General features: G+C 44.0%; 2 protein-coding genes across 6 annotated transcripts in view; both read left to right on the top strand.

Annotated features, from left to right (window-relative positions):
- Positions 1-70: 70 nt before the first annotated feature.
- On the top strand, positions 71-1324 carry LOC307259619 (E3 ubiquitin-protein ligase NHLRC1-like; the record flags this gene model as incomplete). Its single annotated transcript, XM_080039559.1, has 1 exon — positions 71-1324. One exon carries the CDS (start codon positions 71-73, stop codon positions 1322-1324), a length of 1254 nt encoding a protein of 417 aa, XP_079895685.1.
- A 1188-nt stretch (positions 1325-2512) lies between these two features.
- Positions 2513-16562, top strand: part of kif13a (kinesin family member 13A) — a 50806-nt gene continuing 36756 nt past the window's right edge. For all 5 annotated transcript variants that reach the window (XM_080039739.1, XM_080039738.1, XM_080039737.1 and 2 more), the window contains exons 1-3: positions 2513-2797; positions 3053-3143; positions 14702-14714. In XM_080039739.1, the coding sequence (XP_079895865.1) occupies positions 2743-2797; positions 3053-3143; positions 14702-14714 (159 nt within the window). In that variant the 5' untranslated portion in view covers positions 2513-2742. The remainder of the gene's footprint in view (positions 2798-3052; positions 3144-14701; positions 14715-16562) is intronic.

The raw sequence follows: 16562 nt of genomic DNA, 5'->3' as shown, positions 1-16562 counted from the left end.
CACCAATCACCAGCCTCTCTCTCTCCCTCTGCCTCAGTAAGTGCAAAAAGAACATCCGGATATCACAGTCATGGCCACGACGAGTCCTGGTTCCCCGATGTGTGGCAGCCGGCTGCTGGGTCCTCCTGAGGGAATTCTGAGCCAGATCCAGGTCAACTTGCTGGAGTGTAAAGTCTGCTTTGAAAAGTTCAGCACTCGGCGGAGGGAGCACAGAGCACACAACCTTGCCTGTGGCCACGTGCTCTGTCAGGAATGCATCAGGGCTCTGTCCCACCCCGTGCTGAAGAGGCTGGAGTGCCCCTTCTGTAGACAGCTGTGCAGCGTTGACAGCATCTCCCAATGCCAGGTCCTTACAGACCTGCAGGAGCTGTTGTTGTGCCAGAGTCCCACTGCTCCAGCTCACGGGGCAAAGGGAAAAGGCCTTGGCTTGGCTCTGAAATCCACAGCTCTGCACCTCTCGACAGCTTTCGGTGGGTGGGGGACGCTCATCAACCCCACGGGGATAGCCGTCTTGGGCTCGTCAGGGACAGTAGTGGTGGTGCACGACGGGGAGGAGAGGGTGGCGGTGTTCAGCTCGCAGGGCAAGAAGCTGCACACTTTTGGGCCAAGAGGACGAGCCAGTGTGGAGGAGATCTGTTACCCGGTGGATGTGGCGGTGACTCCCTGTGGTTACGTGGTGGTGACTGATGCAGGGGATGAAGCTGTCAAGGTTTTCACCTCCAGGGGGAACCACGTGTTGACGGTCAAAGGTTCCTTCCAGATGCCATGGGGTGTGGACACAGACAGCTGTGGGCACATCCTTGTCTCGGACGTCCAGGCTGGCACACTGTCCCAGCTCAAAGTGGACTACAGCCGGGGTCAAGTTCTGGAGCATCGAAAAGCCATTTCAGACCTTCAGCATCCAAAGGCGATGGCCTGCTGTTCGGTGAGCGGGAACACAGCAGTGATGGAGCATTTAACTGGTGACATGCATCCACCAGGGAGGAACCAACACACAAGGTTGAAAGTGTTCTCTAAAGACTTTCACCTCCTTTATCAGACAGACAGTTTCAGCCTTAGCCTGCAGACCACAGCGAGGTTGAACATGTCTGCAGTGGCCTTTGACACAGACGGAGACGTGATCGTGATTGACTCCAGTCAGGGGATGGTTTGGAGTTTGGGGAAGCTCCAGAGTGGCCCCCCAGCCCTGACTCCTCTGGTTGGGGGCCACCTTATCCGCCCACTGGGCCTGGTGCCACTGAAGAACGCGCTCGTCATCCTGGACAGTGGAGACCACACAGTGAAGATTTATTCTACGAAATATGATGCTGGTCCCATCATGTAGCTCATGCATCAACAGGCCCAGATGGGAAATGTAGCTACCATGTTTTAAGATGAAGAGGTAGCCTGGAATGTTGTTTAAAACATTATTGACGTTGAAAATGTGAATGTGCACACAATGAATGCTATAGAGTCTACTTTATGCTTTGTTTTGCACATTATAAAATACAATATAAGCAAGACATAGTGTTATTTGTGGCATCATGTCGAATAAATGTTTTTGTCATGGTGTTATTGTCCCAACTTTTATGAGTTATATGAACATTTTATAGTTACTAAAACATGGTACATTCATTGGTTTCCAAACTAGGGGTCAGAACCTCCTAAAGGGGTCTGAAGAATCTGAGAAAACTGAAAGAAACTGAGGGGTCGCAAGATAAGACAGTTTAAAAACATTTGTTACATAAAATAATTAAATGTATTATAATTATTTTAGCTGTTTTCTTGTCAAATACAGGATAGTTTTGCCCCCTGGGGGCCTCAAGCATCATTCAGATGAGACAATCTACTCCCAGTTAAACTACTCACGATTCCATGTACACAAGGCTATAAACCCGTGGCGAGGGGTTGAACAAGTAAAAATGACTTCCTTAATCGGGTCACATCTCAAAAGATTTTTTTGTGTGTGTGTGTGTGTGTGTGTGTGTGTGTGTGTGTGTGTGTGTGTGTGTGTGTGTGTGTGTGTGTGTGTGTGTGTGTGTGTGTGTGCGTGCGTGCGTGCGTGCGTGCGTGTGTAATAAACGGATAAATACATAAATTAAAGATAATAAAATAATAATAAAAAGTAACATAACAAATGTTGTAAAATAGTTTTTATTTTTATTTTTGAATGTTTCCTGAATGTTCTGCTCTTCATAAACCTCACAAACTGCCTTAAAACGTTTCTTATCTTTGGTGCATGATGTATATCTACTTGTCCGTCTGTTATTTATCGGTAACTGGCCACTGGCGTGTGTGTGTGTGTGTGTGTGTGTGTGTGTGTGTGTGTGTGTGTGTGTGTGTGTGTGTGTGTGTGTGTGTGTGTGTGTGTGTGTGTGTGTGTGTGTGTGTGTGTGTGTGTGTGTGCGCCCCCTCCCCAGATAAGCGGCGCGGTGCGTAAATCCATTACCCCTCTTTGGCACAGCCGTCTCCAGTCTGCCAGAGGATAGCTGTCGTGCTCCCAGTGGAAGATGGCGGTGGGGATGCTGTCTGGGGCTGGAGCTGAGTGCTGGATTTGCACCAAAAGCGAACCTGGATGGATATAAAAAAACAATGAACGTATCCCTGTCTCTTGTCCTCGAGGCCTGGACTCTTTTCGGGGTCGTTTAAGTGGAGTCTGCTGCCCTTTTTTCTGGCAGAAATCCGGGCTTCTCGTCGGGGATCCGCAGACTATACATTGATAGCTCGGCGCATAGACAGGGTGGGAGTGAAAAGTGGACAAATATGTCGGATACGAAGGTAAAAGTTGCAGTGAGAGTTCGGCCCATGAACCGCAGGGGTAAGTTGTTCTCGCACAGGGTTTCTGTTTTGCGACTTCGCATATTCTGTTACCTCGGGTTCTTTCTTGCTACATCATCATCATCAGACAAGTTTTTGATTTCTTCGCCATTGCTGCTCACAGCTTGAGTTACAAGCCCGAAATCAGACTTGGGGATAGCTTGAACAGGGTAGAAAAGTAGCTAGGATTTATTTGTTTGACTTTTTTTCACACCCCGCACTCTGCTTCACTCTCCTAACAAACTTCTCTCTGCAGAAATTGAGCTGAACACAAAATGCGTCGTGGAAATGGAGGACAACCAAACAGTTCTACACCCACCACCTTCAAATGGGAAAGGGGACAACAGGTAAACCAAGCTGAAATGCTGTTAAGTATTTGGACATGAATGTAATGCAGCCATTCTGCCATTATAGCAGGCGAGACTGTGCAGTGAGCTGGTTGCAGCGGTGGCATCTTCTTCTTTACTGTGGTCAGTTTGGGTGCAGCGGAGTGAGAGAGAAAGTCTTATATAGACACATATGTAGGGGGGTGGTCCTCTGGATGTTTTTGGAAAGTTTGTAAGAGAAACAGCACAACTGCAACCTTGCTGTACTAACTTGTTGGCAATGTGTCAGTTTGTGTAGGCTAAGTCCTGCTCAAGTGTCTGAAAATAATTCACAACATTACACAGCCCACACAACATGTGAGAAAAACGTTTGTCATGAAAGCAAACCAAACTTTTCGTTACACAAATGCCAGTGAATGAACGCAGCAGACATACAGCATTATACAGTCTGTCACCCACCTCCTTGCAACACAATATTCCCATGTTGTTATGCATGCCTACTTTCCAATAAATTATCACCTCGGCAGGATTATAACATCCACTCATGATATAACAACACTTATATATTTTCCTTTTCTGCTGTCAGAATTGATTTGACTTGTGAAGTGTTCAAGGTGGTGTCATACCATGCTTAGTGACCTTACAAAATGGGAAAGCTGAGCACCCTCCAATGTTTCACACACAGTTAAGGGGAACAACAGCAAAAAAAGCTGCAGTTTGGTTTTGGCTTTGTTTGCTTGTGATGTGACATGATTTCACGTTGTAATGAGGAGATGTCCAGGGGCTAAAAATTGTCTGCATACTCGCAAGGTCTTGGAAAAATCATGCCTATAAGCAACTGTCATAGTTGCCCATCATAGCCACAGTGCCCCTTTTTCTACCATTTTTTGCTCTCAGTTCGTTAGCTCTGCTGTTGGTGTTTCACACATGGTTAAGCAGCTGACCTGATTACTCACAGGGGCAAATTAATCTAAAGGGATGCTCTCTTAGGAAAGGAAAGATCCAGAACGTTTTTTCTTTCCTTTTAATTTATGTTGTTTTGGATTATTACAATGACTTTTATGGCATCAGCAAAAGTCCACAGTGTGACTGCAAAAAACAAAGTCATGGGAGTCAAATGTATTGCCACAGTCATGGCTTCACTCACACAGGCCCGCATCCAGTCTTGTTAAAGTGTAACTATTTCTCGGCTCTTCTGCAAAAACCAACAGTCAGCAGCATTACATGGTAATGAGCCCACATTAACCTGCATTTAAGTCAATTATCGGAAAACAGAAATTTCCTCATGATGGTGGTGTGTTCCAGGCAATTGGACAAATCTTGTTGCAGAGCTAACATATGTGACACAACCAACAGCGGTCGTGGGTGAGAGGTCAGAGGGATGACAATGAGATTCAGAGTAGTTGTAGTGCATTTGCAGTATTCCCCTGAGAATGTTGCACAGAGACGAAGACCTTTCATAGACTAAGACATTGTTATAAGATGTTGAAAACTTTCACTCTAGTCCGGTTCATCCAAGGTCATTTTTGTTGTCTTATCAACGGTTCTTCTTCAGGTAGTACGCATTGTATAGCTGCAGAATGACTCTGGCTTTGAAGGGTTTGGATTCAGTCCAGGCATATAATTATTTGTTAACGTAGTGCTGTGTGCTTGTGTGTGCTTGTGTGTGTGTGTGTGTGTGTGTGTGTGTGTGCTTGTGTGTGTGTGTGTGTGTGTGTGTGTGTGTTTTGGGCCTCCGTGTTTAGGCTGCAATGGTTTTCTTAAACCATATAATTTTCCTCTCTGCTGCTTGTGGAGCCACAGAAGGGGATCCCCTGATCGCTAAGACTTGTTTTGAAGACACCTGCCCCTTTGTGCTAGCCAATGTGTCAGATTTAGTAGGTATTAACATGCCAAATAAGGCTGCAGGGCCAAGATCATGGGAACTTTTTCTCTCTCTCTTTTTCATGGGAATGCTCGTGCACAGCTTCAAAGAGAAAAGAGCAGTAACAGCTATTTTTATGTAGACACACCTGCAATTAAACTCTTTGTTTATTCTCAAGCTGTAGATTTTCAAATAACTTACGTTGGAAAAAGTGACGCTACGTCTTGATTTCAGTGACAGCTTTGCTCAATACCACCTAATAGCATCATATGAATTAAGTTGAATTAGGTCTCTTGTGGGGTGAACTCATGATTAGACGTTAGAGATTGAAAACTTAACAGATTGTGTCTGATTTATATCTACCACACACCACCACGAATAACATGTAACTAGTCACCTAAATAACTTAAAGAAATATAAGGGCTTTCCTTTGATGGCTTAGCCTCATTCTTTGCACCGCAGAGCATTACAGCACCACTCGTGACCCATACCACAGCCCCTCACCCCCATCCTCCTCCTCTCTCTCTTTCTCCTATTTCCCTGAGAAAAAAGCACAACAATCTCAGTGGCTGTCAAATGAAACATGGATTATGTCTTCAGGGCGACAGGTTAAGTTTCTCAAGTTTTATCTTTCATCTGCCTGTTGAGTTGGCACAAATGGCACATTTGAAATGGGAATCTGGGAGAGTAGTTTTGGTTTTCACGCACCAGTCTGCCCTCCTTTGGGGTTAAGACACAATGGAGGTTGGGTGTGGGGAGGGGGTGTAGGGGCGGAGAGAAATACCTGAGGCGGCTGTCTGTGCAGGGGATGAGTGCTGGAGCATCATGACAAGAAAATACCCTTTGCCTCACACAATGGGGCCGTATTACATCTGTCATCATGCCCCAGCATGTCCCCTCAACGTGGAACAATACAGGGACATCCAGTCCTGTAAATACTTTTTTTTTAAATGTATATTTCAGTCTAAATACGCAGAGTTGTTTTAAAAGCCAAAAGCTAACCATAAGTAACTTTTAAGTGAGGTTGCAGTAGTCTGGTTTATTTCTCACAGACCATGTACACGTTCATTGTAGCGAATTAAAAACCAATAGCAGCTTTTATAAATATATTTATTTAAATAAGGAAGTCTCTTTGTTGGGGTCAAAATTAATCTTTTCCCCCTTGCTCCCGTGGTTCTGCAGTCCAGCATTACAAGATGATTAGTGGAAGTCTGTCTTTATCTGATAACGTCCGTAACTGAGCTTGTAATTTCCGCTTTAATCTCTTCCTTATCACCAATGGCCACAAGAGCTCAATTGGGTTTATCTCCCACTCCACTGAGTTATCTTACTTACTTGCATGTTGTAATCTGACTCGTGAGGAGACGAGCCCCAACTAAAATGTTACCACTATATAGGAGGGCGCTACTCGTACTGTGCCTCCTCACCATGGTCCTCACCTTGGGATCGCAGTATCTTGAACTGATGTACAACTATGTCAATGGATAGCTGTGTGATTGGGTCCTCCATGACCCAAAAACTGTTCCTTTAAATCTGGTTTCACTGACCACTACAGTGTTTTAGCCATGGCCACCATGGACAAACTCGCTGTGGTCAACATGTGTTTTGACAAGAGCTTTACAGATAGCCTGTAATGCTTTCAGTATGTTTGCCAACCCTTATGATACATATATTTCGAAGAGAAAAAGTGTCTCCCATGTAATTTAAGTTTGAGTGGTTAGTTGCTTTTCTTCTTAGTCGTCATGGTCACATGACCAAGTGCCACCATGCTTTTCCAGAAACAAGCCTTCACTGAATGACAGCGCTGCCTTGTTGTCCACAGCCTGCACGCAGGAATGTTCCCTTTTGTCTTTTCCATTATGCTCCTTTGTGATGTGCCAATAATCTCCTTTTCTATTAAGTTAGATGTTGTTCTCTGAGTTGGTTGACTTAAAATACACGCACCGTCAGCCCAACTTCTTCCTCTTATGCTTCATTTGTGCTATTAGGAGATAATGTTATGTGTCGCTGATAAAAAAACTATTGTGTTCCCTCCAAGACCGTTCCCCTGTTTGTTTAGAGGGTGGGACATTGTTTACATCTTGATCCAGGAATTGAGAAAAGATGGCATCCTTCCTCTTTGTCAAGCCCTGTGCCTCATTAATCTCAGATGTGGCTTCTAATTCTGAGAGCGGCCTGTGTATAAAAAAAAAGAAAAAAGTCCACTGTCCAGGGTTCGACATAACGTATAGCCCGATGGCCCGGGGCCAGTAAAATCATATGCAGGGCAAGTTGATTGGCCAGTCACTGTCCCGCCCGGGCCAGTGACTGGCCAATCACAGTTCAGTATCTTTTTGTAGATTACCTTTTTTGTAGACTATCATGGTTCATTGAAATGCGCGTTGAGAGTCGTAATGAAAGCAGTGTTTATTTAAGACTCAATATAATAAACCTAATATAAAATATATTTTTTAATGAAAGGCCAGTGGACAACCGATGCGTGGGCGTTTTGACAGGCAGAGCAAGAAGCGGGTGCACTCTCGCTCCGTTGGCAGAGCTGCCTACCGTCCGCCTGCGAGTCGACACATCAATCGACTTGCTTTGCCCCCTTTCTTTCTTCCCACAGCAGAGGTTGAGGTGCAGAAAGTGATAACTGCGCTTTTCCTTTATCTGCCACCGTAATGTTACAGTATTTGCATACAAGCCCCAATGGTAATACAAATGAGAGGCGTTATTTAAACGCTGTGAATGCGTCTCCGGTGATTGTGTCGGTTGTAGACAGAAACGAACGAAGGGACTCCGCTCACTGTACAGTTCCTATAGTCGCGCAGTTTGGCACTGTGTTTTCAGGCTCGAGACATTCAATCAAATCGCGGAAGTCTTTCCCATTGAAATCGCTAATGGGGAGAATATCCCCGGTTATTATTTTAGCCACAAACCACAGTTCATCTGCGCGGCGGCTCACTCGCTGGCGAGATCACACGGTGAAACGCTGCTGTGATCGGACGAAGGCATTGTGTGTTTCTAAGGTGATTTAACGTCTTAGTCTTAGACGAGCGTTTAACTTGTGCTGCATATTTTGCACTGCATTGTTTTTTATCAATAGTTTGAAAAAATGGTCCCACACCGGACTCTTAATGTGAAGCTGACACTTCATGGAGAAGTGACACTCCTGCAGCGCGCTCACGACCAGACGTGAACTCACATACACGGTGAAATATCCCATTAAAAAAACGGCATAACCCCCTGATTTTCGTATTTCTATTCTATTTTTAAAGTCAACTTGAGCGCAAGTGGAAAACCGGTCATTCGGTCGACACATTCACATCCCTAATGCATATAGAGAAAGTAAAAAACAGCCTACCACACCACAAAGAATGATCAGACCTTCATCTCTTATTTTTTTTTATGTTTGAACATGACTTCTGCAGGTGAACTATTCATTAAACTGCCCAAATTCAAGAATAAAAACAATCAAAAATCATAAAATCAAACTACTGGACTTTAAAATACTGGCCGACTCTTTCAACATACTTTTATTTGTAGGCTTCTAATTCAATATGTTTGCCTGGTTTTTATATTATGTGTATGAGCAATATCAACATTTCATATAATTAACTAAAATAAAAATAACCAAATCTAAAGGGAATATCTATACTGTTACAGTATAGATATTCCCTTTAGATCTGGTTATCTTTCTTTATTTTTCTAATACAGGTATTATAATTATTGACACTAAATTATGAAGAAAAAAAAAGTGTGTGCAGGGCCAGTGAAAATATACAAGGGGCCAGTAAAACTCAGATCCACTGGCCCGGCGGGCCAGTAGGAAAAAAAAGTTATGTTGAACCCTGCTGTCTGACATTGTCTTCCGTAACGATTCCGGCTTTCCTTCTCCCATGATTGTTGTGTTTACAATGGATTTAATTTCATGGTGCGATTGGTGAATTGTGGACTCACTTTTGGGGGAGAGTGGAGCCAGGCAGCGTTAACAAAAGCTTAAAAAATTTGTATTTTAATAGGCCTTTGTCTGGGCAGAAACGCTCTGCTCATTTGATCTCATTATGTTCAAGAATGTCACTTCTGTAAAAATCTGCTCTGCACATTTTCTCTTTGCAATTGAAAACTCTGGTGATATGTTTAGCACTTGAGCATGCTCGGTCTTGCTTTTGTTTTCTGTTGCTGGCACGTGCATTCAGATGAGTGACATCTAGCATGTCCTTGTTGTAAAAGTGTCACGTGGTGTCCCCTGGGGAGGAAGACTTAGCATATTGAACACATTGATGAACTTCACTTCTTTCTGGTTTGTTTGTTGCCTTCAAAACTAAACAGATTTAAGGGTTTGGAGCAGATGTGGTCAGTATCCCTCTGTCTTTCACAAACACATAAATGGCCCATGGCCTGCTGATCCTGATGCTTGTCACAGTGTTGTGAGAAATGCCGGAGAGGATTAAATTAGACCATGCCCGCATCATAAATTCTGTTGTTAACATTTGTTATGGAAACTTTGCAGACCGTGCTGAAGTGGGTCTGAACATTAAAGCAATGTGTGCTTTTCACACAGAGGCTGTCCTGGAGAACCCCGAGCTTTGGGTATCGTATTTGGAACTCTGACTCATGAGGCTGGTAGGTTGTCTTGCCTCCGTGTTTACTGCAGTTGCCTAGTGACAACAGTTGCCGAGACACAGAAACGTTCTTGAGTTATGCTGATGATCTAATGACCGATATCTCCCAGCCACCCCAAATATTTTCGTAGGAAGCTAATTTTAGCATATAGAGGAAGCCATGGACTCTTCTGCGTCAGTGGTCTAATGTAACAAAGTACATTTACGCTGTAATTTAGTAGGCTTACTCATTTGATGTTGTTGTTCTTGTATTTCTATTTCATTGCAGTTCAAATACTTTTACTGCAACTACATTCCAGAGGGAAATATTAAACTGTATAATTTATCTGACAAGCATATTTACTGGATGCTTTTCAGATAGAAATGTGTTATTAAAACCTTATGAAATACAACAAGAGATTAAATCTGGGATGCCTAACCTTTTGGGCTTTGGGCTCTAACTTAAAATGTATAGTTTAGGCCTATTTTAGCATCCTTATTTTCTCTTTTTCTCTTTTCCCCTTCACAACTTTTTTTTCTTCTCCAAATATCCTGGTTCAAGTTCAGTACTAAAGAGTCTAAATAGGCCTGCTGCTCAGGCAGCAAGAAAGTCTACTTCAAAGTCACGATACCCCTAACCCTCAGACAGGGGAAACTCAACAGTCGAACCGTGTGCAGCAGATCCTCTCACTACCATGATGAAGATGAAGATGACTTTGTTGTCCTATGATCGTGGGTTAGCTCGCCATCTTGGAGCTTGTGTCTGCGCGTGTCCCCCGATATACACATACATGCACGAATGTCGGATTCCAATCCATATCAAAAAACTTGACCAAAGCTCCTGTGGATTAAGGTTTTAAATCCTCTCAAATCCCCGACTAGGTACAGTAGATAGGTTTTTGTGCTTCTTTTGTTTTCTTTTGTCTTTTTATATCTGTTTATTTTGCGTCTCTCATCTCTTGTTTTGTCTCCAATCTTTCACCTGCTCTCCGCTGTTTGTGAACTCGCTTGACCTTAAACTGTGCACTCATGCAAAGCTGAAGAAGTTCTAGAAATTGTTTGTGTGGCGGTTTCCACAGTTAGCTGTCTCAATAGCTTGGATCAATCCTGCAGGATCATCCTATATCTGTCATCAGCAAGCCAACTTTCTCCTATTGCTTTTTGTTGAATACTTTTGAATGTCCTATTATGTAAAGCTCTGACATCAACCACTTGCCATGTTTTACTTTTTTAACACTCATCCTAATACAAGTGGCAGTAGCATCCAATTTCACATTAGTTCTTCAGTACGCTTCCTTGGAATAATCTTGAACATAATTGGTCAGACCATAGTTCACCTTCTTCACCCCACTGGTCACTATTGCTTGGCATTTGCCTGCTCTCTCCTCCTGTCTGTCTGTCTGTCTGTGCGGCATGGTGACCTCTGCTATGCCTGGGTGGGGCCTGCGTGTCCTGTTCTAAACATAGTGGAAGACCATCTGAAATGTAAGCTTGTCGCCTGTGAGAGCACCGTGCACTGCAACCCAATACTTTCACTCACACATGCACACCAAACACACACACATACAGAGAGAGAGAGATAGAACTCTGAACGTTGTGTTTTACTCTCCAGCATGTTGAATTGTAATGAACTGAATCATGACGAAAGCCAAACTGGGGGAAAGAGTCATAGGTGCGGTTACATGGATGTTAAAAGGTCATTGCTTCAGTGAAAGATCAAGAGGAGGAATTTGTATATGGGGAGTTGTGCCAGCACAAACTACGTAGTATTTTTGGTAGTGTGTGTGTGTGTGTGTGTGTGTGTGTGTGTGTGTGTGTGTGTGCGCGCATACTGATCAGAAAATAGGGAGATTTTTTAAATTTATATCTGAAACAAATTTTCTGCACTGATTTCAGAAGATGACATCACTCCCATCATTTCTTGTGTCTGATGTGAACCAGTCACTCCTGATCTGTTATAGGTGGAAGGTTGTTTATATATTTCATATTGTTTAAATTATGCTTAAAAACATTTTAATATCTATTTGCTTGATGCATCTGTGGGCGTTGACATGCAATATAATTTTTTAAAGGATCCATATATGCTTCATTGGGTGGAAGATACAGTAGATTAATCTGGTGTGTTTGCCTGGGTTTGGAGAGTGCATTTTTCGGTGGAATAATGACCCATTGGCCTTAATCTTGCTCCATAACCACAGGGGGGGATGCCACTGCTGCTCTCCCACTCTTCATGCCTTCCTTTTGGGCACCAGCATAGTAGCATGGATGCCATGTTTCAACCAGTCACATGCAATCTAAATCAGTCTGACCAGCAATCAACAATGAACCTTAAAAATGATCATAGTCAGGCTCTGAGGTTGTATGTAATATTTTAAGGTGGAGCTAGCCATTCTGGAGAAGGCTTGTTCTTTAAAAAGAAATGGTCCGCTACCTGTACGTACTGTGTGTCAGTGAAGGAAAATCCAGTGTTAATACACAGCCTAGGCTCTGCAAACGGGCACTCTGTTTGCTACAGGTATTCTTTTGTATACATACCCTTTGTTTACATTCCATAGGAGTCATTTGAGAGGAACAAGATCAAAATGTGTGGGAGAATCATGTTGTAGTAAGCAGTGCAAGGGGCGTATTTCCTCCCTTGGCCAAGTTAAAATCATTCATGGGTGCCTGAGCGTGCCCTTGCTGACACACACATTAAGGCACGCAGGACCAGCCCTCTGGGACTTGTGGACTTCAGCAATGTCCCACCGGGTCTGCAGTGTCCGCCTGCATCTGCCTCTGAGGGAGGAGGGGGGTCTGATGGAATGTGGCACTTCTGTGCCATACATATATGTGTCATATATGTATGGCCTGTGGGCTTCATGCATGAATCAAAGGGAACTGCAATGTAAAATATTCTTGACTTAACTGCAATCTGTAGCATTTCTTAACTGGGATCTTAATCCGGGATATTATGATCTCACTATTTGTTTCACATTTTAAGGAAAGAAACTGACAATATTGAATTGGAATTTATTTCACATTTAACAGAAGTGCAGTAAACGGTTTTGTTTCTTCAAATGATCATGTCTAACAATCTCAATTAATAATTTTTGTTCAATAAATAATAATGACAAACATAACATCAGTGGGAACAATAAAGCATCTATTCAACCATGGACATCAGCTTACATGGTTTTAAGGTACGCCATTGCTTATAAGGGACACAGATTTCTGGGGCGATTAAAGAGATTAAGTCTGAAGCAGAGTGGGTGAACTGGAGCCTAATGTACTTTAATTTATAGAGAGGGATGTCTTAACATTGCAATAGGGGGGAGGAGGAAAGACAAGACACTGTGACTCTAAATACCAGTCTGAAATTATGTCAATTTCAGAATTTCATAGGAGACTTTGTGAGGAAATAGCAGCTCGATGAAATCCTAAATATAGCCAGTTGGAAACAGTTCCCCCCATTGTCGTGTTCGGCACACCCAGCATACCAGATTTGGTTGCATGTACTGTACATACAGTAGCTGACACAATGAGAGAGAGAGAGAGAGAGAGAGTCATCAAACCGCTGTAGCAGCTGTTTTAATCTTTTAAGCAGAGTTGCTGTCTTCCGCTCTAGAGTCTAGACTGCACAGATTCCATAACTGTATGTCTTTTGTCCCCGCATTACACATGTGCGTGTTTGTCTCTTTCTTTCCGGTCTCTGGCATCTGTTGTCCTTTTTGTTCCCTGTTCTTGTCCATTTCTCTCTCTTCACAATCCTTAGCTGCCGTCTGCCTATTTGTTGTCATGTCCTTCCCTCTTTGTTTCATCTTTGACATCTCCGCAACCATGACGACGATATTGTGAAGAATCTGATTTGTTTTCAAATTTCAAGTTAACGTGTATTGGTCAATGGTCCTTCATCGCAACTTGTATTCTGACCATAACAAATCTGTGCTCCCTGCTCTCTTGCCCGGACACGTATCTTAATGTAGCTCCTGGCAGACATCCTTTCTCTGCCCTCCAGTGTAGAGTGCCCGGCTAGAGCATGGGGCCCTGCTGCAGTATGCTTTTGTTTGCTCTGATTAGGGCCGAGACAGTGGCCCAGATTCTGAATCATTTGGCAGTGTGAACCCAAATGAGGCCCTGGTCCTTATTTTACTCCTGTACCCACTCGCTCTCTGTCTGTCCCCTTATTATAATGAGCCCAGTAGTACATAGGAACTCATACAATAAAAATACTGTATAGTAGTCTGGTGGGTGGTGTTGTCCTACAGTTCTCCCAGTGGGGAGTTGTTGTGTGGTGATTCAGCTCAGATTGTGTGAGACACTTTTGCTGCAGCGTTTAATTCCCCCCATTAAAGCAGCCTGCCCCCGTATTAGTTACTGTGTGAAGGTGATGCCCATCTGTGTCTCTGTGCCAGGAGACGCCTGCAGGACTGATCGGCTGACTACTGAAGGACAGGAGGACTAGTGCTGCAACATGCATGGGCAAAAACTTGTCCTGATTTCTTAATTTCTTACCCATGTAATATAATGTCTGCTTTGGGGAATACCCTCTCCAGTTAAGAGAAAAAACCTAACATAACTTTGTGCCATATAGTGTACATGTTATTCTTTTGTCCTCAATTCCGGCAGCTGCTATTGCTGAGTGTGGCTTCCCCAAACCTGGCCTCCCTGTTAAATCCACAGGCATAAGAGCTATTTACTCAACAGAGTCAGTGGGACATTGAATCCTAAATCTCTTCCCTTCCTCACGCTCCAGTGGCCCAATTATGAACCCAATCCCAGCTGCAACCTATACCACCAGCAAAACGCAACTGTCTGCAAGTAAATGAATGAGTGAGTGAATTAATGAGGGAAGGAGTGAACTAAGAAGTCACCCCAGGAATTTGAGAAATGCAAAAAAGCTAGAAAGGGAAAAGAATAAGTACAAATGTAATTATTTTGGTACCAGTGCACACGTTTCAGTTAGAAGAGGCGTCTGTGTCCGCACAGACAATTGGAAGTTCCGCAAAGTGCGGTGCAGCTGCATCTTGTGAACATGTTCTGACTGTTAGATTATATCAATGCTAACCATGAATATTTCTCCTCTCCCTTTCTTTTTTCTGGTCCACCATGGATTTTTCTTCTGTTGCTGATGGATTGCCTGTCTCATTCAAAAGGAAACAATCTAAGGTAAGTTTAATCTATTTTTCTGCTGCTACAAAAAAAAAAAAAAAAACATCAACAGAGCTGTCAGTGCAAGTAGCTATCCCACTGAAATCATCAAGAAGCAGGACGCAGCAAAGGCAACGTTTTTCCCCCCTGAGGCGCTGAGAAGCATCCTGCACAGGTTGTGGGGTTGTTTCTAGGGACACGACTGACAGTGTTTTAGTAGTTTGGTTGGTCAGCAGGAGCCGGATAGATGTCCGTGTGAATGTGTCAGCGCTATAAGATCTCGTGAACACCCACAAAGGCTCTACAATGAGAGAGGGATGAGTGCGGACACTGGGCCAGTGTGTGTGTGTGTGTGCCCATTCAAAGCTGCATTGTTGGACTGCACCCCCCTGCTCCCTCCCCTTGACAACATGCTGGTGACCAGCTCAGAGATCTTTCACACACCAGGGAGGGGGGGGGGGGCTTTCGGCTCCGCTCTGGGGCCTGTGAACCTGAGTTACCCCGCAGTAGCCTTCAGGTAGACCAAGCACGTGGCTGTCTGCTAAATGACAGTGGCACTCAAATGAGTCAACCTGCATTGGAAAGGGTGAACAGAGGTCAAGGTCCAATCCCATTCGACGAGTTCTATCCTTAAAAATTAGGCAAAATGGGCATTGTGCTTCTCAGCTTTCATCACTATTTGTACTGCTGATTACTTGTAATTGTCCAATCAAGAACAATTTGCTTTTGCACAGTCACACCCTTAGTCTGGCCAGAGACGGACCAGAGGAGGCTGGAGCCCTATAGTTACCGAAGCACCCCTAATAGAGAATGATGGCACTTTTGTTCCTTTGAATGGCACTGACTCACTTGTGTGAAGTCACAAGAGGAGGTCTTGTTTTCAAAGCATTCAGTGATCTCAGTGCTGCTTCCCATGCTGACTGAGCAACCAGTGGCTCTCTGGCCAAAAGCCCTTATTATGATTAGAAGGGAGTTCAATTATTTGGAGTATTTGTTTATAGGGGTTAGAGTGTTTTTTGGCAGAGCAGCAGAAGTAGTGCACTGGAGTAAGCCAGGAGTAGTAACTTGCAAAAGTGTTGTGCTTGTACTGCAGGATGACGGTGCAGCAGCACTTGTTTCTCACATTGTGTAGGAAATTGTTTCAAAAGAGAAGCAACTGAGCTGGGTTCAAAATATTTTCTATTCAGGCTTCACTTAACCGGTAAAGTCATACAATACATCACCAAATACACAGTTTATGAGAAAATGAAACTACCGTAAAGGATAATAAGATGTCTGGGGTTTAGGGGAATTTGCAACTTATACAGTAACAGGAGGTGTCCTGTCAGTGGTGAGTAGGCCACCACCCGTTCCCAGAGAGCATCCTCTGTGTGTGTGTGTGTGTGTGTGTGTGTGTGTGTGTGTGTGTGTGTGTGTGTGTGTGTGTGTGTGTGTGTGTGTGTGTGTGTGTGTGTGTGTGTATGTGTGTATGTGTGTGTGTGTGGGTGTGGGTGTGTGTGGGTGGGTGGGTGTGTGTGCATGCAGGTGCCTGGGGTACGAGAGGGTTTTTCTGCTGCTGAAGACCGTGTGGTGAGACTGAGGGCTGATAGCCAGCCTGCACAGCCAGGAACTGCTATGGCCCCGTTTCCTTGGAGACAAGGGTCAACGGTTGCTGGAATTTCTTTTGGGGAGCGCTGACCCTGATTTATGAATTCATTTCACTGCAGCCACCATGGAAAAGACACTGCCGGGCCGCTAACAGTGGACAGTAGCCTTAAATCGGCATAACCTCGAACAATGCTCGGTTAGACTTGACCTTACTCACTCAGACAAGCTCAATCCTGCTGATCTACTGCAGGGGGCTAGTAAGCACTACTACAGTAGGAA

The sequence above is a fragment of the Ammodytes marinus genome, assembly GCF_949987685.1.
Source record: "Ammodytes marinus genome assembly, chromosome: 13".
NCBI classification, from domain to species: domain Eukaryota; kingdom Metazoa; phylum Chordata; class Actinopteri; order Uranoscopiformes; family Ammodytidae; genus Ammodytes; species Ammodytes marinus.
This window is presented reverse-complemented; position numbering and strand designations above follow the sequence as displayed.